This window comes from Dermacentor albipictus, chromosome 2 (genome assembly GCF_038994185.2).
Source record: "Dermacentor albipictus isolate Rhodes 1998 colony chromosome 2, USDA_Dalb.pri_finalv2, whole genome shotgun sequence".
Classification (NCBI taxonomy): Eukaryota; Metazoa; Arthropoda; class Arachnida; order Ixodida; family Ixodidae; genus Dermacentor; species Dermacentor albipictus.
Genome location: NC_091822.1, coordinates 52,497,146 through 52,520,000, shown reverse-complemented (window position 1 = coordinate 52,520,000; position 22,855 = coordinate 52,497,146). Strand labels below are relative to the sequence as shown.

General features: G+C 48.8%; 1 protein-coding gene across 2 annotated transcripts in view; it reads left to right on the top strand.

The window, feature by feature from the left end:
• LOC135904298 (pancreatic alpha-amylase-like) overlaps window positions 1-22,855 on the top strand; it is a 155,750-nt gene that overhangs the window by 70,320 nt on the left and 62,575 nt on the right. For both annotated transcript variants that reach the window (XM_070533596.1, XM_070533597.1), the window contains 3 exons: window positions 722-860; window positions 6,020-6,177; window positions 17,309-17,498. In XM_070533596.1, coding sequence (XP_070389697.1) covers window positions 722-860; window positions 6,020-6,177; window positions 17,309-17,498 — 487 coding nt within the window. The remainder of the gene's footprint in view (window positions 1-721; window positions 861-6,019; window positions 6,178-17,308; window positions 17,499-22,855) is intronic.

The window sequence follows — 22,855 nt, the reverse complement described above, 5'->3', positions numbered from 1 at the left end:
CCCGTGCTACAAGTGCGAACCACAGGGCTATCATCTCAACGAGCTTGTTGGCGTTCGCACGACAGAAGCATTCGCGGTTATTGCAGCCTTGGGGTTCGAGCATCTCCTGGCTTTAATGGGGGTCGAGGCAGGGTCCGAGCATTCGGCAAGTAGTTAAAATTTCCTAAATGTGAACTGCTGGTGCAGGCATCAGCACCCAGCACCTATGGTCCGGAAAGTGGAGGAGAGCTCGCCAAGAAAATTTCGCTGTAGAAAAAAAAATTTAGAAGATGACTAAAGCGTCATCGCCACTGTAAGCACCCGATCTAGCGTAGTCTTCGCAGTTTTCATACCATTTATTTTTTTTTGTTTCACGCAGAACATTATTTGCCAAAAAGCTTCCAGGACATATAAATTAATCACGGAAAGTTCACTTCTTTTCTCTTATTGCTGGCACTCGTGCCTGTTTAACAACGTCGTAGAAAAAAATTTGCGAGCGATGAGATCAAGACTTCCATGTGCTATGTGAAATCATTACACAATTACTACATGGTGCTTGAGTGCTAAATTTTACCCACGTTTTTACAAATAGGAAGGAAAAGATGCTTTGCCCCGTCGCTTCCAAGTACGTGTCACATTAAGAAATAAAGTGTAGTCGGTGGTCTTGCGAACATCGAGCTATAATGTGGACGTTGCGGTTTTTTTTTTTTTTGCTGACGGCTGCGTTGTTTAACTGCTGCAGCAGCGCCCATGGAAGCAACAAGGAGCCAAACATGGTTCCCGGTCGAAGCGTGATCGTGCACCTGTTCGAGTGGAGATTCGACGACATTGCCGAAGAGTGCGAATCCTTCCTTGGCCCGCGTGGCTATGGCGGTGTTCAGGCGAGTTGCGCAACTTCTTTCTATTACCCGGACCGGGGTTCTTGAATAAAGTTTATTCTCTCTCTCTCCCTCTCTCTCTCTATTAAGCGATGCCCAGCACCAGTGGATCGTATCGCACACTTTTGGTAATATGTCTTTGTAAGGTATCCACACACACACACACACACACACACACACACACACACATATATATATATATATATATATATATATATATATATATATATATATATATATATATATATATATATATATATATAAAGAGAGAGAGAGAGAAAACTATCAGCGTTCCTGGTAACTCTAGTGATATTATAGCGAGCACATGTTAACAAATACGATGACATTGTTTAGATGTTTCGGCCGGCAGCTCTTGATAAAGTGTGGCCTATGGCCGATACGTTTGTGTGTGTATGTGCGTGAATGCATGCTTTAGAGCGTTCCTTCTCGTGTTGTATTGAACGGCTATATTTATGAAGCGTGGGCTGACGCTTTTATTTTTATTAATTTACTCGCCTCACAATTAAAAATGTCTTGAACTGCTTGTCAACCTATACAAAGGTAGGCACCGTGAGAAAAAAAAGAAAGGAACTAACAAAACAACAGAAAAATTAACCAACATTGAATTGTGGCAAAGTTTGGATATTGAACAAAATACGAGCTGACACAAATGGGAGAACCACGGTAGAGGTTTCAGGCCTTAGCGAGAAATTTCGAGAGGAAGCTCTGGCCAAACTCCGATGCAGCCTCTATAAATACATGTAAAACACTAAAATGCTCTTATAACATAATCGATGAACCAGTTTTATGAAATTTGATGAATTTCACAGATTAGCCAAATCCTAGCGAGTGTCGGAATCGAAATTCTGATATACAGTAGTTAACTTTTACAAAAGTTGTCCATAATTTGGTCAGCTTCAAGAAATATAAGCGTGAAGTTTACAGATACGGAAGTCAATACCAAAAACAGATATTTCAATTCGGTAAAATGCATTCCTTAGACCCTCTCAGGTGGACGAATACACTATAATAATTTGCAACGTATGTGTATTTCTTGCGATACTTAAAAAGGTTTTGCAACATTCCATTCGCAAATTAACAATGTACTTCATACGGGTGTACAATATACCCATTTTGACAGCTATATATGACTTATAAGTTCGGTGTGCAGAATTTCAATATCGCTTTTATTCTTCAGCCTAAGATGTACGCTTGATAGTCTCGTTCTTCTTTTCGCAATTTTCAGCAATTAAAGAAAATCTACCGCCTAAATGAGAAATCTCCTTCCTAGAGCTACGATATTTTAACTATCATTGAAATCTAACGAACCTCATCAAAATCGGTACAGTGGTGGTCTAGGAACACCATTTCTCCCGTTTCATGTATTCAGATAGGAGCCGGTGAGCTAAAGCTTCCCCTTAAAACCGCTTGCGATGGGCTGGTACTTGCCGTGATTGCTTAGGGGCTTTAAGTTAAAAAAAAAATTGGGTTTTACACGCTAAAACCACGATCTCATTATGAGGCACGGCGTAGAGGGGAACTCAGGAAATTTTGACCACCAGGGGTTCCATAAAGTGCACCTAAATCTAACAAGACGGATGTTTCCGCATTTCGCCCCCATAGAAATGAGGTCGTCGTGGCCGGGACTCGAACCCGCGACCTCGCGCTTAACAGCCCAACATAATAACCACTAAGTAACGACGGCGGGTGCACAAGGTCGGGGGATGATATCGTGGCCACGGCGGAGGCTAAATTTCGATGTGGACCAAATGCAAAAATGGCTTTGTACCGTGCGTTGGGTGCTCGTTAAAGAAAGTCAGGTGGTCGAAATTAACCCGGGGCCCCCGCTACAGCATGCCTCGTGCTTTTGGGACATGAAGACTTTTAATCAAAGAATAAAAAACTATAAAAGGACTGCCGTCACGTTGGGGCAGTATCTCGCATAACTATAGCGCTCTGGTGCTTGGGAATGTTACGAACGGGCTTCTTCTTCATATTGAACAAACACTATCAAAGATGAAAGTTACAGCACTACTGAGTGCGATAAGGATGTCACAAGTTGAGCTGGTTGGTATATGTGTACAATTGGACTATGAAGTGCGAAATACCACACGAGGACCCACAGGCATATGATTCCACGTTAAACTGAATAAACGGGACTATGGGCAGCAAAGATGCGCATTTAAACGATGCGGTCATGCTGTGCAGCTTATCCCCTCAGCTAGTGTCAGTCTTCAAGGGTACAGGAGAAACCAGTAACGAGAAGTTATATGCAGGACAGAAAACTGGAATGAAAAGCCGTGTCTCCCCCACTTCAGCAAAGGATGGCCTTAGTTTCAGAAAGGAAGAAGACATCGACTTGAGTCCTTAGCGAGTGCGATGCCACATTAAACAGTGTGTCACGATTTCTCAAACACCATGTTATTTATGTTATAATAGTTTACGTTAAATTGTGCATGCGTAGTCGATCGAAACATGGGCTTAAATTTCTCCACCTACATCAGAAACAGCTCTGCCGGCATCCGAGTACGCACCTTAAACGTCTAAGCGTTCTGAATTGCTCTCGGTAACAGTTTTACCCACTTATTTAATGCGATCGGCACTCTCTACAAGGGCGGCTGCTCTCACTTGCTGCAAAACTGGTGCCCGCATGACGTCGTACCAGCATCACAGGCTTTCTAGAAATATTGTACCACGTATTGCCTTACTGCTTTACATCATTGGTGGAAGTGCAGGTTTGGATACAATTCACACTTTCTGGCAAAACAACTAGGGAAACTTACGTCATGGCGTGCAGATATTTTGAAGAAGTGCGACTGACTTAAAGAAAAATTGTATGCCGAAAGTTATTTCTTATTGTCGTGCCGTTCAACGGACATACTTTGGTAATTGTACTTCCGTAATAATCCTGGTTCACTATTCCCCGCAATCGCGCCCCGTGATTCTTTTCCATTTTATCTTTTATTTTTTTATATCAGAAACTTTTGATGGTAAATACTCCCAACGCCTGGTGTGAAAATGTGCCTCAGAACTTAAGTAAACGTTCGGAGGTGTTTAAAATGTTCACTTTTCTTTGGCACTGTTGAATTGAGCATGCTATTCAGACTTTGCCATCTGCATTCAGCTACTACGAATCTAAATTGAAGCAGTCGCATATTTTGTTTCCTAAACTACTCTTTCCGAGTCTCCGCTCACCTGCGCCTCCTTAGTTCTGTTCAGCAGCATGCAGCTCTGCATTACTGAAGCCTGTCTGTGCTTTGCAGACAACGTCCTCCACGCGCGTTATTGCATCGACTCGTCTGTTTCTTGCAAAATCTGTATATTTAATGGCAACGTGTTGCTCAGCTTTTTGAAGTGGAATGGTGGTCCTTGGGGCTTTTCTTTAGCCACCATCATCACTCTATGGGTGCTTATCACGCGCTGTCACCAAGTGGCATAGCAATAACAAGTTATTTGCACTTAAACCAGTTATTGATGTTTATTAACAGAGACTTCCGCGTAGATCTGCGCATTTTTTTTTTTCGCAAAAGCAACCTGATAGGTATAGGACATCGAAATGCCGAATTTTTGCGAAAATCCGCTGCTTCTAAGGAATGTGCCATCGCTTCATCGAACGGTGTGACGATAAGTATATATATACGCTTTGCTTGTAAAAAACGGAATATATTGGGATGAGGTACGGAAGAGTTTCCTACGGGGATGGGAAGGATGCATGTGAGTTCAGGCTTGCTCAAGCAGAAACTATTTTCAATGGCGGCTGTCTGGACACGAAAAAGCTGTTCACAGCACTCGCTACCACTGACACTATTATAGTTTGTTCTAGCCTGTCGCGCTGCTTGTAGAAGGCAATTCGTATTGTGGTACTCTCATGGGCGGCAGCCTGCAGTGCGCCATATGACGACGAAGAGAGAAAAGCTATCTTTTTTATCATTACGAGGAATGTGCCGCAAATCATCTGTAGTAATAAGCATACAAAAATACAAATAAGGAAAAAAACATCAACCAATCCCGCCATTTCGAATGCGGGTGCTTGAAAAAAGTAAGTTTGCGCACTTGTCTGTTATCCGAAGGGTACAGTACCTATATAAAGACATGACGGAGTTTGGCCTCTCCGGGCATTCTGTGCTTGGTATCGCGACCAGCAGGGCACAGCATTATGATAAGTTACTGCATCAGTGACTTTGACAGGCAGCAGTGTTTGCTGCTGATTGAATGCCACCGTAGCTGTCCGATCGCGAAACTGCAAGTGTAAGGTTTTTATTATCAGCCTTTCTTAGAAAGAATTTCTCGCACATCTAATAATTCTTAAGGCACGTTCAGTTAACTATTATGTTTAAGGTAAAGCCCCATTTGTTACAATTTCGATCTCGAAATGAGGGAAAGGTACACGGGTGCTGTGCTCAGTTTTGTGAAGCGCTTAAGGTTTATAAAACAGAGCTATATTCGACGCCAATAATTTTTTTCCGTGGGTTTCAAAACTCCGACCTCAGAATGGCTCCTAGTTTTGCTACCAGTACTAGGTGCGCGTGTCCAGAGCATCGTGTAACTTGAACCTCGCGATTGGTATGTGCGCATGAAAATTCGTAAATAAAATGTCAGTTAGCGAAGCTTAGTAGCTAAGAGACGCTTTAGGTTAAACTATTTTGCACTTTCTGACTTGCGCATTGCTGTTCATTTTTTCGGCACCCGATATTATAACAGAATCCCGACTTCGCTTTTTTTATTTGCTAGAGAAGGCCTCGACTATGATAGAAAGTGTTGCATGGCCATGTCACTACATAAGTGGCAATCGTCTTTCACTGCTCAGGAGGAGGTCGCAGTTTCGTTGCTCGACTACGCGACAGCCGTGAGTGCTCGTCTGCCAATCACTGAAGGCACGCTAAAGAACTGCATGCGGTGACACCTAATCTTGAGGCCTCCAACACAGCATCCGCCCTAGTCCCTGTGCTTGTCAGAAATGTTACACGTAATCAATCAATAATCCACTGTCAAGGGTCCCTGCTGCAGCCCGCATTGGACCACTACATGGGGATCCTGTGCTTTTAATTCATTATCGGAAGACATAAATGATCACGTCATCTTTAACAGTACGCAGTGTTATTGTGCTTTGTTTTATACCCAATTTTTGTTACGATCGTAATCCTTCTGTTTCCGTGAAGCAGACATCGCCAGTGAATGAACATGGCATCGTCTTCGGAGAGACGGTGAAACGACCATGGTACGAGCGGTACCAGCCGGTGAGTTACAAAATTGGCAACCGGAGTGGCAACGAGACGCAGTTTCGTGACATGGTTCGCCGCTGCAACGGGGCCGGCGTCAGGTGGGTGCACAGCTAAGCATACCGTCGTTGCGACTGGACCTCGCTTGAACGTTTCTTTGCTCGCTCGAACATCTATCTTGAAGCGTCTACGCCCAACATTGGGACTGTAATGAGACGGAACACAAGCTCAACGCAATAAATTGATTCGTGGAAAGCCGTTGCTGCAGGAAACGAGTTCCGGTGGTGAGCTTCAAGTATATGCTAATGCCGAAGCAAGGCGTTTCAGCAGAACACGACGCGTACACTGCGCGTTTGCGCAACGAGTATCGGAGATGTTTACAATGCGGAAATTTGAGACGAAATGCACGAAATGCTGTGCACACGAGAGTTTGCGAATACTGTCATCGACAAACGCCACTAATTTTATTTGTGTTTACGACTACGACTGGCGCGCTGTATACTGCAGAATTGATGTTAGCCAGCATCTGAAGAACAACCTTTCGCTAGAAACTCTGCACCGTAGACCACATTTGAGAAACAAGTGTGCTCAATCTTCCGCCAAAGTGCGTTGTGGTTCGGATTATGTTTGGACACTATGGAAAAATACAGTCCGCAGCAGTGGTAAGGGGCGCTGCAATGCGCCTGGCCCAATATAACACACGGTGTGTTTGTTTTTAAATTGTTGCTGTGCGCGAACTTTCTAGTAAAAGCTGCTGCTTGGAGTACTGACGGTAATGAGTTCAATTCTTCCTACTGAATAATCGCACGTATTTGCATTGTTCTGCCTCGGATTGCTTGTGAATAGTAGTGTCAGATATTCGTCGCAAAACCAAGCAAAATATGGATGGTACCCAAGATGTGCTGCCATCTATCTGCACTCTTCGTTGATCCCATACCATGTTTTAGGGTAGCCGCCATGAATTGTGCAGCAGTAACAGCTAGCTTCGGGCATTAACTCTGCACTAAGATACATCTCCTCATATGCTAAAGAAAGATGACATTTATTAAAAAATTCTTTGTCCGAGAGCAGAAAACAGTATGTTATAAAGGCTGCTATGCTCTACAGACGCCACATGATAGCTGGTTTAAGTTGAACATGCGAATTGCAATGAGAAAGAACGCAAGGCTATTGCTCTTATTGTTCTTTGTTGTTTCGATTGCCGTGAAATCTCTTTGAGGAGGAGGGGGGGCTCGTTTTGTATTTTCTCAGGTTAGCGATTAGTGGGGTACCTTCTTCGTTATTTAATCTCGTCGAAGTATTTGTAGCGTTTCCCATTTCTTTATCTTTTACTTATTTGGCTAGCGTGTCACCTTAACTTAGCTTTTCAATATATAAGTCTTCGTTGTGCATGCAATAGCATATTCAAATGATCAGCCTTTCCACTGTAGGAAGATGGATGACCAGCGAAGCTGTGTAGCACACGACAATGAGGTGACGCATATCTTAGGACAAAGGTATGGACCTATTTATTTTTATTCACCCGCATTCATTAGTGTTATACATTCATTATATACATTCGTGTTTTCATTCTGCGAAATATTGACGCAAATAGTTTGTGACCGAAACCACCACACCGATGCCAGAGGGAAGGTGTCGTCAGCGCCTTGGCAGAGGGAGGGGCAGTATGGGAACTCTGGCATGATGCGCCGCAGCGGTGCCAGACGTCAAACAGGAGGGCGACTACAAACGTGCGAGCAGTGGCACGAGCCATTGCCGATGGTGACAATTTTTACTGAAGAGGTTTGTGGACGCACACGAAAAATGCACGAAACCCTAGCCGTAAGCAACTTCGTTATCATACCTAAAGTTTTTAATTTAAATATATTGCTAAGTGCAGGAAGATAAATAATTCAGAAGTGATAAAGTAGCGAAGCCTCAAGTTGCATGAAGAAACCTTGGTTTTAGTGCGCAATAATTTGTCTTATTATTCGTATCGAAATGATTGGGGAGATCGGTTTTCTTCCAGAGTGTGGTGCTAGTGTACATTGACCACGCCGTTGAAATTTTGTTTTATGCTTTTATAGAAGGCTCGGCAGGCTGTCAGGATACTCCCACCGTTGTAAAGACGTTCTCTTCCCGCCGTAGTCGATGGTCATAGTGCCCGCTCCCGCCTCTGCTACAGACGTTGATGAGGTCGTGGAGCTGGCACCTCTCAAATGCGTCAAGAAAAATGTACTTGTGCAGTGTTGCATGCTTTTGCTACTAATGGACGATCCGCATTATTGACACTGAATTGTTCTCGAGAGCCTGTTGTACTGCTCAGTGGAACGTGGCTCGCCGTGTTTCAACAAAACGCGAGCAGCAGTATCGTGGCCTTGAGTGATAAAGAATCTAGATCCTGTCCCTGTCATTCGCTCTACAGAGGCCAACTTTCTAAGTATCGTTAACGAGCGGCTGTCGCCTGACAAGCGCCATGCCGTGGTCTACATTGTGACAAGCAAGCAACATCCTTTGATTTTCCTCAGGGCGTCGAACAAGCCCGCGGGCCAGTGTCATATACGTGCCACATGATTAACTTGAGATTGTCCCATTTTTTCCGCCAGAAACCGTAGCGCGTCTCACTAAAAGTGCGCAAAATTATAGCTCCGCAGGTCAAAGACATGTTAAAGAATGTTAATCAGGAGTCACCTAGTCCTTGGACTGCGCCTGCTGTTCTTATGTGCAAGAAAATACTGTTCTTTGAGGTTCTGTGTGGACCACCGATGTGTCAACTCTGTTATGAGTAAGAATGTATACACGTTTTCCGATCGAGGACGTAATTGACTGCTATGCACTCGGCTTCGTATTTCTCCTCCACCAGCCGAAAACCTGGCTATTGGAAAATCATCATGATTTGAAATGACACAGAGAAGACAACCATTATAACCCCAGTCGGTTTGTTTGAATGTAATGTAATGTCGTTTTGGTATATTTATTTACCCTACAACGTTTGAGCGGTTCATGGACACAGTTATGGGTGGAATGAATTGCACAATTTGTCCATGTTGTCTTGATTGTAGCGTTGTACTTGGCCGCACATTTGACCAACACAACCGTCCTATCGACATTGCCCTTACATGACTTGGGAGAGCTGCGCTCACCTTGATTTCTAAGATACCCATCGCTGTGGCTTAGCGCCCATGGTGTTGCGCTGCTAAGCACGAGGTCGTGGCATCAATGCGGTCACGGCGGCCGCATTTTCATGGGGGCAAAATGTAAAAACACCAGTGTATCGTGCATCGGGGGAATGTTAATGATCCCCTGGTTGCCAGAATTAATCTGGCGTCCCCCACTACGGTGTGCCTCATAATCAAGTCGTGGTTATAGCACATGAAACCAAGAATTCACTTTGAATTCTAAGAGGTGTCACTTTGGAAGCAGTGAATCGATGGTTCTCGGTCACCTTGTTCAGAAACACGGCGTTGATTCAGACCCGCAAGAAGCAGCTGCGGTTAGCAGATTGAAGCAGCCGCACTCGCTACTGCGAAGTGTTGTGTCTTTGTGCTCGCACTTCCGCCATTTTGTGCCAATATTTGCTTACCTGATCTACTACTCCCTGTCTTGCGTACTCAAAAGGGTGTGCCTTTTTATTGGACAGCAGGATAAGAGCTTTCGTTCTCGCAGCTAAAGCTTGTGCTTAATTCGGGGCCCGTGTATCGTTAACTTTGATCCATATGCTGGCATTAAAGTACATGCCGACACCAGTGGGATTAGCATCGACGCCGTTCTACTTCAAAGTAATGACACTGTACAGTATATTATCGTTGCTGTGGCAGCCGTTCCTTAACTTCACCTGAGCGTGACTGCACTGTGATGGAGCAAGAGTGCGTTGCAGTCATCTTCACAGTCGTCAAATTTGGCCCGTATATATAGTGACGCCAATTCTCAATTGCCGCCGATCATCATGCGCTATCTTGGCTCCCTGGACTACGTGACTCCTCTGGTCGACTAGCTCGTTGGTGTCGACTATTTCAAAAAAAAAATGAGGTTTGTTACAAAATGGTCACCATCACACGAACGCTGAGTGTCTATCGCGGCTTTCCTTTCCTACAACTGAGTGCCACGCCGGCAATTTCCAAGAATATCGAGCCCTCTTCACCCTCCGTTTCCCGACCTTGTTACTTACCGTACAGAGCAACTCAACGATGGCAGTTTGGCTCCTTTGTTTTTTCAAACCCGCTTCCTTCTACAGAATGGACTTCCGAAGATTCGTCAATATACGACTACGTACGTTACCTGCTGTGAACTATGTCAGCTCTGCAATAGTCTGAATAGTGGACCGCCTGGACTTTTCAATCTTGTCGCACCCCCTATTTCGCCTTTAGAGAGAGAGAGAGAGAAGTTGTTCTTGTGGGGAAGGAAAAAAGGCTTGCGCTATTTTCTGCAACCCATGCGGGAGCACGGCTCAGCGCCAGCAGGGTGGAGGGGATGGGGTTAAAAGAAAGAGAGGGCAGGATGGAGAAAGGTAGAGGGTCGTAGAGATGGAAGCGAAGTAGTGGCCGATCAGGAAGCCCGAGGAGCGGCCATCCGTCTTTGTAGAACTGTCCTATAGTCTCGCCGAGAGCCCCGACGAGTCGAGGTACTCGACGACACTTAGGAAGGCTCGTAGCTGATTACGACAGGGGAAGAGGATATCTTCCTGTCGTGAACATGGGAGCCCCAGGCGGTGGAACTCTTGCAGAAGTCGACCGTGGTGCTGCATGTGAGGAGGGCAGGCCAGCAGGAGGTGCTCTAGTGTTTATGGTTCACCACAGGATGCACAGGCTGGCGAGGTGGCTTTCCCAAGGCGGTGCCGGCGGGCTGCCGTCCAGTAGCAGCCAACTTGCAGTCGGAGCAGCAACGAGGCATCCCTTCGTAGGAGGCCGTACTGTGGAAGAGGCCTTGGAGGCCGGCCCAGGGATGCCCGTTTTTCCGGGTGGCAGGCGATGATGTGCCCGCGCAGCCTGTGTCTCGTGAAGTCTGTGGCCGTTACAGCAGGGCTGAGGGGGACGCTTGAGTGGTGGGCACTTTTTGCCAGAGTGTCCGCCTCTTCGTTGCCCGGGGTCCCCACGTGTGCCGGTAGCCAATGCAGAGATACTGAGCATCCTGCGTCCTGATGGGCCGTCAGTCTTGAAGAGAGCAGCGCTACCCCAAGGCTAGCCCTGTCAGGGCTCTGCAGGCAGAACATCGCCGTCTTGGAGTCGCAGAAGAGGGCTGCCGGGGTCACTGGTAGCTCATCTGCAAGTAGGTCCACAGCAAGGTGGAGTCTTGCTAACTCTGCTGCGGTAGAACTTGCGTGCCCCGGGAGGCAGCAGAGCTTGCTCTTTCGTAGGGCCGGTGCGACGCAGGCTGCTGTGGATGAGCCAGTCTCCGGTATCACGGATCCATCGACCAAGATGTGAAGGTGGTCCCCAAGTCTCTCTTGGAGGAGAGAGGCTGCCGTCTGCTGTAGGGCACGTGTTGGGGAACGGTTCTTCGAGACACCTGGCAGCTCCGTCGAGATCGGGATTGGTGGTCAATGTGGTGGGCGAGGCTGTACACCGTTTGCAGGCGTGTCCCCTATGACCTCCTTATAGAGGACACACAGCCGTCCCATGTGTGATGCTGGCCGGGAGCGTAGGCGGGTCAGGAGTGCTTGACCATCTGCGGCATGGTGTAGGCGATCAATGTGTCGTAGACCCTGTTGTAGGAAGAGTAGTGACAGGGGCAAGGCACCTGCCTCAGAGAAAGTGGCGGCCACTTGTGAGGTTCGGGGAACGCCCAGACAGAGCCGTATTGCTGACCGATGCTGCAGCTCCAGTTTCCGCAGGCAGGGTGGGGGCAGCGCCACAAGAGGGAGGCCATACAGTAGCCGTAAAGTGAGTGCAGCTCCAAGTAGCTGCAGGGCCCACCTGGTGGTACAGCCCTGTCCACGGGCAAGGAGCTGTGAGAAAGCCTTGCGGACCCGAAGCGCCGGGGCGCACAGGGCCTTGGTAGCCGGCAGCCAGTTCAGTCGATGGTCAATGCGCAGCCCTAGGTAGGTGACTGCCTTGTGCCATGGGATCTGGACGCCCTCCAACCGCAGCCGGCCAGCTGAGCGGTGGGCTGATGCTCTGGGGTGCAGTAGCAAGGCCTCGGTCTTCCTGGCCGAGATGGTAAGGCCGATGCTGCACAAGTAGGCAGCCGCAGTGTCCAGGGCTCACTGTAGGGTCGCACGTGCCTTGCGTATGTGTTGCGGTGGTCGCCGCACCCATAGGGCGATGTCGTCAGCGTATATTGAGGACTGACGGGGAAGTGATGGCCGATTGGAGGGCAGCAGGCAACCGTGCCATGGCCAGTTTGAAAAGGAAGGGGCTCACCACTGAGCCCTGTGGCATGCATGCAGCGACGGGACGGGGGGTGCTCTTCGACTGACCCACACGTACCCTGAGGGTGCGGTTGTGCAGGAACGACGAGAGGAACTCCCGCAGGTTGCCGCAGATGCCGAGGAAGTCAAGGCCCTGCTGGACAACTGTGTGAGGGTGGCTGTCGAAGACACCCTGTACGTCGATCAGCAAGAGCATCACGAGGACGCCGCCGGCCTTGGCGTCCTCTAGGGTGGACACCATGTCAGCGATGGAGTCCGCAGTGCAACGCCGCCGCCGGAAGCCCGTCTGTTGGTCTGCCAGGAAGCCGCGAGCACCGGCCACCCAGTCCAGTCGTGCCAGAGCCATGGCCTCCATCACCGTGCAGGCAGCGGAGGTGAGCGAGACCGGTCGAGAGGATGACAGTTCCCTAGCCGGTTTTCTGGCCTTGAGGATGGGTGCCACAATGGCTGTGCGCCATGCCTCTGGCACCTGCCCTGACTGCCAGATCCCATTGAAGCACTCGAGCAGGCGCTGTTGCTCGCTGGTGCCCAGGTTACGGAGCATCTGTGGCGTTACACCGTCTGCTCCTGGTGCGCTGCGGCGTTTTCCTCACCTCAGAGCCGCCTGGAGTTCGTGCAGGGCAAATGGCTCTTGGCAGAGGGCAGCGACCTGACTGGACGTCCAAGCAGGGTGGATGCTGTGTAGACAGGTGGATAGCTGGGCAGGGGGCTGTCCGACCGGTAAGATGGCTGCACTGTGTGGCACCGGAGGGGCGAACCGGTCCGCCAGAAGTTCCGCGAGGGCCTCTTCGCTGATTCCTAGCGAGATGGCCACAGCAAGGACGGGTTGACGGCTCGTCCTCTTGCCGTTGAGTGACTTGAGTAGTCGCCAGGCTAGGGGACCCCTTGAACGGTCCTTGATGCTGGAGCACAGGCTCACCCAGCTCTGATTCCTCCTACGGCAAGCATACACCCGTCTGTATTCAGTCCAGTGCTCTGCCTTCCCTGTCCGAATTGCTCTGCGCTCGGTGGGGCGCCAGGAGGCGTGGAGATCGAGTAGTCGGAGATCCGGGGCAGGGGTGTCCGGTGGCGCAGAGCACTGAACGGTAGCCGCTTGGGCGCCCTCCGCGATGGCATCTAGAAAGTCACAGAGATCGGCGCCTCACTGCAGTGCTTCCTAATCAGAAACCAGTCTATGACGTGGAAAGTTCTGGTCTTTGGCTTCCTTCCATGTACAGCGGTGATCACAATGGGGAAGTGGTCCGAACCCCAAGTGTCCGGAGTTGTGTCCCAGGAGTAGGAGCACTGTTCTGTGGTGAGGTAGAGATCGATGGCTGAGTTCACCCCTCGGCGGACATAAGTGGGTCCTCCGCTGTTAAAGATCACCAGTCCGGCTCTGCTGATGGCGTCGCGGAGGCTTCGGCCTCGGCTGGAGCAGCGGCGACTTCCCCAGTCTGCGTGGTGGGCGTTGAAATCGCCACACAGGACTGCCTGCCTCCCGAGGTGTAAAGCCAGCTAGTCAAGAATGGAGGAGTCCCATGGCTTTCCTGGTCGTATGTATATGCTCGCCACGGTTGTGTCTAGGCTTCCGAGACGCACCGTGACAGCACAACACTCCAGAGGGCCTCCTACAACGTCGTCCACTGGAACCACCACGTGCGCCAGATTGCACCAAACGTAGATGGCTGTCCGTGGCTTGCAGGGCTGGTGGGCGTCGTCCAGGCATGGTGCGTCCGTGCAGCCGCGTGTCGTGCAGGTGGTGGCGCCTGAGTGACCGGTATATCCCGGGAGTCGTAGGTCCTCGGCCATCGCGTACACCTCCTGCAGAGCAAGCACGTCGTAGTCGCTCTGCAGGAGATGCTGGGAAAGGTCTGCGTGTCGCCGCCGCAGAGAGTTAGTGTTCCACTGGAGAACACTCGGGTGGCGGCGACCTTTCCTTGTTGTTGTTGTTTCCTTGTTGTTGCAGTCACCTCTAGAGATTGTTCGTATTCACCTGTTAGACCGTGTTACGCAGTAAACCAACGGCAATCGATGGACTATTGTCTATGTTGACCACCTGACCTAATTCCTGCAGCAACGATTGCTGAATTTCCTTAGTTCCTGACGCCGTTCACAATTTCACGTCGTGGATCCCCTCATGTCGCCATCAGTCACCGTGCCCGACAAAGTGTTGACGATGCTATCGAGGAACTGCTGCGTCTTTTTGCGTCTAACTATCGTCATGCGACTTCGTGTCATCCGCCGACTAACGGTCTCATGAATGGGCTGGCAGGACTTTGGGCAACATGCTCTCTACGTGTGTCGATTTCAAACGCAAAAATTGGGGAATTGCTTTACTTTTGATATTTTTTACATGCAATACTGCACAGCTTGCGACCACCGGATACAGACCTTCATTAATTTTCGCTGCATCCGCCAATAATGCGTAGCAGTTCGTTCCAGTCTACCATTTTCCTAAAAGGACGAACCTTCCCTTGCCGAGACGCTCTACCGCATTGAAGAGGCCCGGCGTAATTCTCCCTTTCGTACTTTTCCCTTACAAGACTGCCTCATGACCCGTTATGACGAGCGTCGTTAGGGCATATCGCATACCAAAGGCGACTCAGTGCGGCTGTGGACGGCACTCCGCAAGCGCAGTGTATAGGAAACGTTGCTGGCCTGGGTACACCAGTCCCTTTGTGATTGTGGCCCATCTCAGTGATGTCACGTACGTGATATCTTACTTCACGGCCACTGCCCGCCGCTCTAGCAAGACCGACGTGGTTCACGTCGCCCGCCTCAAATGTTGTCAGCATGTGAACTCCGACTGACTCGGCCGGTCGCCATCATCTGCAACGGGGGAAATGATAGGCAATAGTGAACGGTTCATAGATGACAAGTCCGACGTTGGCCCAGATTTTGTCCCACTTGGCACTTTTTTTGGTTGCAGGAAAGAAAAAAAATAAATTGCACTTTGATATCGAGTAAAATTCATTAACTTCCAATTTGCTCTCCTACCATGAAGCACACCTTTTTCTTCAGAAGCGAAACATGTTAAAATTAGGTTGTCTACATTAATTTTCGGTACACTTTCAACTTCAGCCTACACACACACACACACACACACACACATATATATATATATATATATATATATATATAGTCATATAATGAGAAGCCAACAAACACTGACACCAAGTACAACATAGGGGAAATTGCATGTGTGTAATAAATGAAATAAAGTAATGATAAATAATGGAAATTAAAGTGGATGAAAAAACAACTTGCCGCAGGTGGGAACCGAACCCACAACCTTCGCATGTCGCGTGCGATGCTCTACCAATTGAGCTACCGCGGCGGCGTTTCCCCATCCACTTTCTTGGGTATTTATGTGTACTAGTAGAACCCTGGGAGTTATCGGGCCCCTCGGTTAGCCCCCTTTCTTCTCGTATATATACATATATATATATATATATATATATATATATATATATATATATATATATATATATATATATATATATATATATATATATATATATATATATGTAATGCTTTAGCTCCTCCCATCCGCTTCACCACTGCGTTCCTGGCCCATCCCCCTAAGTGGGCTCCCGCCATGATAGAGGAAGCGCGCAAGCAAGCGTAGCACCCCGCGATCACCATGCATTTCTTATCTCCCACAAATAAACGCGTTTCACCGTCACGCTATAGAGAGTTTAAGGTCATTCGCATGCAACAAACTCAAATAACTTATTTCGACATTCGATTTCTGGTCTCTTGTGCACACGATGCCAATGACATAAGCACTTGTTCCTGGGCTCAGTCTCTGCTCTAAAGTGAAGTTGACAAACTTACGCAAACATTGCCTTCGTGCTGTGAACGTTTCAATGCGCGGTTTATCAAAGCGACGTATAGGCAGCCCCAGAGATATGAGTGTCAACGTACCATGCTGAAGCCTACGTTTGTTTAGGCGCGATATTTTCGCACTACGCGTACACTTTTTAAATCACAGTTCTGTACAATATATTAGACGGAACTCTGGCGCTGCAATAATTGAGACACCATGGGAATGATGGGAAGTACATGGATTTGTCTGATCTTCGTGCTTTTGGAGTCAGACGTTGTTGTGGCTTTGTTTATTAGGCTTCATATTCTATCACTGTCGTAGACTTCAGAGCAATGTAAGTGAAGAGGATGCTGCGAACACACAATAGCTACTAACTGCAACAATCGAGCTTGTCGAGCTGGCCAAATCGAAAAACGCCAAGTGTCTCAAGGCACTGGCTGGCCTGCGATAATTACATAGAGGCGTTTCACATTGCTTGCGATGCATGCGTTCATGGCGTAATGATTTCAGTATCGACCTTCTGTGATAGACGTCCTGTGTTCGTATCCTAGAATCGGACAATTTTAGTACTGTTTATTTAATTATTTATTACGCAATATATTGTTAAAAATGGCGAATTTACAAAGCCACGAAGCCGTTTGAAGCAGGAAGGGCGAAGTTAGGCAAATCCATGCACTCACCATAATTGCCACACGGGCGTAACCGCTCCCATAGCAGCTTCCGTATACACTAGCGCCAGAGATCCCTATGGTAATTATTGTATGAAACTGTATGCTGCAAATGAACAGGTGTTTTTTGTACTTGGAGCACCAGGATCTTCAACATTCGCAACTCGTAGCGCCTGTCCATATGAATAGTAGCGAGGCCGTCCGCTACTCGCACTCAAGCTTTATTCCCAGTTATCAAACCTTGTATATATTCCTCTTTTACAGCCACCCGCCTATCACCCAGAGCAGAACTAACGCGTGCGCACGCACTCGCACATATCAAATACTCAACAATTTGCATACGCTTCCTGCGCACGTTTTCCTCAATTCAGTGGGGAAATACTCAAAATTGTGCGCTTTTGTACCAACAGAGTGTACGTGGACATCGTGGTCAATCACATGACTGGCCGCCGGCAGATAAAGAAGGGCACAGCAGGGAGCGCCTTCAGTTACGATGAATTCAGCTACCCTGCCGTACCATACGGTTCAGATGACTTTCACAGGAAAGAAGATTGTGGGAGCGAATCAGGCGCCATCGAAAACTACAGAGACGTGCAGCAGGTGAGAAAAATTTATGGGATTCCTAGCTGATTTTAGGGACAAGTATCTGGAAAGTGCCGCAAGTGTTCGGATTTTTTCTAAGCCACGATAGCTTTGCTACTACTTGGTTTTTATCCTGTTATCTCAGCATACGGTACAATGTCAATAATTAGAACGGTAATTAAAGTCCATTCTTTTACACGGCTGCATGGACATTAAGGCTTGTCGTGCAAGGATTGTCAACGTCTGGAGGTTGCTCTATGGGTCATCCATTCAAATGATGAAACTGCAGAGGGTGATGGAATAGTACTAGCAAAAAGCTGAAACTTGCTAAAACTCCTCCCGTATGGGCTGTTTTCAATGTCGATGAAATCACAATCGATAACTACGCATCGTGGACAGATTAGACTTTTGAACTCAGATGCCCATTGAGTTATGCAGTGCCAAGCAGGCGAGCGCTGAAGTAGACGTCTTGTGCTGCATGCTCCAGACGACCGACCTTTTTTTAGAACTTGTGGTAACAAAGAAAGAAAAGAAAAGGAACAACACGTGGCATATTGCTCTGTTTACCACAATTTGATTTAGATAAAAGCAGGAAGGGGTGAGTTTTCACCCATCTCATCACAAGGTGTACGTTGGTATCACTTCCTTCATTCACGTCAATGAACGTCTACCGTCAAAGGTTAGCGTCAATAAACGGCGGGCATCAAGCGGCCAAAAATCCGGGCAAGCGCAAGCTCGGGTCACGTGGCTACAGCCAACACTGTGGCTTGCTTGCATGGCTGCTTCGTAGTCATCTTGCCTTCTTTATTACATTGGTTCCCAGGGAATAGCGCAGCCATCGTGGCTACTTAAGGCGTTGATAGCATAGCGGGGTCATAATAGGGCTTGAGGCGACTCACATTGAAGATTTCGCGACCACGACGACGTAAGTCGTCGGATAGTGCTAAAGCTTCCACCTTATAATAGACTACAGATGTTCGAGCGAAGATGCGGTAGGGCCCACGATATCGGTCCAGTAATCTAGAGGAAAACCAACGATTACTCGGAGCCATCTAAAGCCAAGCGAGGGCATCTGTCGTGGAAGCCGGGAGAGGTCGGTCGGTGTGGTGCCTTAGCTGCTGGTGACCTTGGTCCTCGGTTGCCAATGAATGGGCCAATTGTCGAAAAGTTTTGGCGTACCTGGCAACATCAGCAATGGGAATGTATTCAGAGGAGTCAGGTGTGTATGGAAGCATAGTGTCCAGCGTGCATGATTGCTCTTGTCAGTACAAGAAAAAAAATGGCGAGAGTCTTGTGTTCGCGTGCGTGGCAGTGTTGTACGCATATGTCATAAGTAGAAGGACGGCGTCCCAATTCGTTTAATCCAATGGGGTGTTCATTTTCAGCATATCACCGATAGTGCGATTAAATCATTCAGTTAGCCCATGCGTTAGGCGTTTGGGGGTGGTGTGCAGATGTCATGCTATGAACGATGTTGCACTGAACGAGCAAGGCTCTAATAGCAGCTGACAGGGAAACACGTCCTCTGTCGCTCAAGAGTTTACTAGGAGCACCGTAACGCAGGACGAAGTTGCGTAAGATGAAAAACGCAACGTCTCTCACTGTGGCTGTGGACAAACCTGCAGTCTGTGCGTAACGCGTGAAGTGGTGCATGCCGACAATTATCCACCTTATTCCAGAGGTAGTCGAGGGAAGTGGGCCGTATAAGTCGAGACCGACGCAGTCAAATGGACGCGCCGGGTAAGGGAGAGGCTGAAGTGTCCCGCCCGGGCGGTGAGGTGGAGACTTGGGCCGCTGACAGGCAGTGCAAGCACGTATCTACTTGCACAGAAATATATACATTTTGCGGCAGTGGTATCGTTGACGCAGACGGTTGTGGGTCTTTAGAACGCTGGCGTGACTGCTTTGCAGGTAGGTGTGGAAAGCAGCGCAGATTTCCGTTTGCAAGTGGCAGCGTACCACCAGCAGCCACCTCCGGCCATCAAACTTGCAATTTTGCCAATAGAGGAGATTGTCTAGAATACTGAAATGGAAGTCTTGGCGACGAAGAGTTCTTGAAGCTAAATAAGCTGATGCATCAGTTAGAAAGTTAAGGAGTTGACAAATTCATTCATCCTTGCGTTGCTCCGACGACATATCTGCGAAGTTTATAGGCTACAAGAGAGCCGAAGAAGCTGAGGAGAAGCCGTGTCAGACGCTAGCGGCAAGCGGGACAGCGCATCAGCGCCCGACTTATTGCAGCCGGATTGGTACACAACCCGAGTGTCGTATTCTTGCAGGAGAAGTGCCCGACGACCAAGGCGTCCCGAGGGATCTTTCAGCTATGAGAGCCAGCATACAGTATGATAGTCCTGACGACGTCGAAAGAAAGGCATAAAGGTACGGAGGAAACTTAGGCAAAGTCCAAATGCACTCTAACTTAGTGACGGAATAATTACATTCGGCTTTCTTGAGGGTTCGGCTGCTGTAATCAACGATGTTTTCTTGGTATCCTGATTTTCTTTGAGCCAGTACTGCACCAAGGCCGACACCACTGACGTCAGTATGGACCGCCGTAGACGCAATCGGGTCAAAGTGACAAAAGATTGGTGGTGATGCTAGTAAGCGCCGTAGCGTGAGAAAAATTCATCCCAAGCTCGTGACCAAGCAGACAGGCTGCTAGAGGTTGTGAGAAGGTTGATAAGAGGCACGATGATAAAACCAAAGTCGTTCACAAATCGGCGAAAATACGAACACAGCCCAATGAAACTTCGAAATGTTTTCATGGAATTGGGCTTGGGATATTCGGCTACGGCACGGAGCTTCGCGGGGTCCGGAAGAACGCCCTCCTCGAAGAAGACGTGACCTAGTATGGTAAGCTGGTGCGCAGAAAAATGGCACTTATTTATGTTCATTCGAAGGCCAGCAGAGGTGAGGCACGTGAGAATCTCACGAAGACGAACAAGGTGGGTCGGAAAATCTCAAGAAAAACGACGATGTCGTCAAGGTAGCACAGACAGCTATTTCACTTGTGGCCACGAGGGATGTTATCGATCACCCGTTCGAATGTAGCCGGGGCATTGCACAATCCGAACGGCATGACGTTAAAGAAGCACTGATACAAAATTTCGAAGTCGAGTTAACGTTCGAGATCCATCTATGTGGGCACACACATCGTCTGCAAAATATGAAGGGCAAATAGAGCTCAGAACATATTTAAAATCAATTTTAAAGTGCGTGCGCATTGCCAATTCTGCTAAACGCAGCACCTCGCGACATTGACATCAAAAAAGGAATGTAAACAACCGAAAAAACGCTACTTCATGAATTTGCGCTGCTATCAAGGAGGGTCCTGCGAGCACGTTTCTCGCCGCTCCAATCGTCCCGGTCCTCTTTTTTCCCCTCGTCGTGACGCTGACCTCTTTCGCCACTGACAGCGGCAACAAAATCGGCTAAAATTTGTTTCTGACGCAAAATAACTCATAATGTGACCTCGGAAGTTTGCATGTTACAAAACGTTGCACGATATAGTGAATTGCTGGCGTGATTTTGACTCGCAAGTGGTCAGCGCAGCCATCGCTGAGTGAAGCGGCGAAGCGACACGCCTGGCTAACGTGCTTTCTCATTGCTTCCAACGGTGTCAGGAAGACTAATTGTATGGTCACTCACGAACAACATAAATGTGCAGACGTTGATTGCGTTGACGAATATATATGCTTTATTAGCAGATGAGGACGGGTCGCAAGGGCCGTCGGCCTTGGATCTGACGGCGAGCGAGCTAGGCCCATTTACCGTTTCCCAGTCATCGCCAGCTCGCTTCGATTGCTCGTCGGCTATACCGGCGGCGTCGATAAACAGCAGAAGTGGACCGAGTTCGTGCGCGCCGCTGGACGCTTAGAATGGACCCCACAGAAGAGCAGCCAGCTTTGCTGGCTTCGTGAAGAGCTGGGCAGGGCCAGAAAGCAGAACGAACAATCAGCGAGGAAAATCGACGAGCTACAACAGACGCTCAACGAAATCTTGAAGGGCATGGGAGAATCCCCTCATGAGAGGATCTCCTCCTTCACCTCCCGCGAGGCCGCCGAGCGAGGCGATGCGACCGCGACAGGAGGCGAAGTAGGCCAGATGGACATGTGTTGTGGCGAAGAAGTGCCAGCGGCGGCGGGCTCCAAGCGCAAGGGCACAAGCGATACGCCACCTACGGAAGACGCTTTGGACCACGCACAAGTACTGAAGAGACCCAGGTCAGGAGCCAGAAAGATAGACGCGATCGAAGAGATGGTAAACAAACTGACGGACAAGACGGAGCGAATGTTTGACATACTCCTGACAAAGCTGAACGAATTCGACGCGGGATGGAACGCGCAGTACGCAGTGGTCAACACCCAACTCGCGGCCATGAATAAGCGAATCGAAGATCTGGAACACGGGACGAAGCAGCTGAAGCAACAGCAACATCACCACCACCTGCCTGGAAGGGCCGGGGTACCATCGTCACAAGTGGTAAGGGCACCGGCCATCCTCGCCAGCGACAACAACGCCAACATCACCCACACCGGGGCAGGAGGGACGCACGGACAATTGTGTCCCCCCAACACCTCTGCATAACAATCATGGCCGTGTCCCGCAAGTCCGACAACAGACGCATAGTCTGGCAGTGCAATTGCAGGGGCTTTAAAAACAAAAAAGCAACGATGGTACAATACATGAAAACGCTTGCCAATAACAAACTTCCTGTCGTCATTGCCTTGCAAGAACCTTTCGACCGGGCCCAGCTTTCGGGTTATGTGACGTGCGGTCCCCCCTACGAATCCATGGGAAGGGACGTCAGGGTGTGCACCCTGGTTAAGCGCGGGACGGCCTTCATCGAACACGAACTCGTGCTCCACGAAGAGTCGAACATAGACCGTGTACTGATCGAAGTCGTGCCGAGTATTGGATGTACGAAAACCGGCCTTTTCGTGCTCAACCTATATAGCTCCCCCTCGCAAAGATATCGCTACACATTTTCGACACCCTCTTTCGCGAAGCGATGGCCAAGGCCGCCTCCAGTCCCTTGCTGATATGCGGAGACTTCAATGCGCCGCACACGCAATGGGGATACGGAGCCGACTCGCCGAAAGGGAAGAGGCTAGCCGGACTGATGGACGAGCTCGGCCTGACTGTACTCAACGAACCTGCTTCGCACACCAGGATCGGACAGGGAGTGTGCCGCGACACGTCCCCCGACCTCTCCGGCTGGTCAGGCGCGGGCGTGGTCACTTGGTCGAACTCCTTCGAGGACCTGGGGAGTGACCACAGGATCCTGTGCGTGACCGTGGGAGAGGATGAAAACGAGGAGGGCGTCTGCCGAAAGGCGAGTATCGTAGACTGGGACAGATTCCGGAAAAATAGAG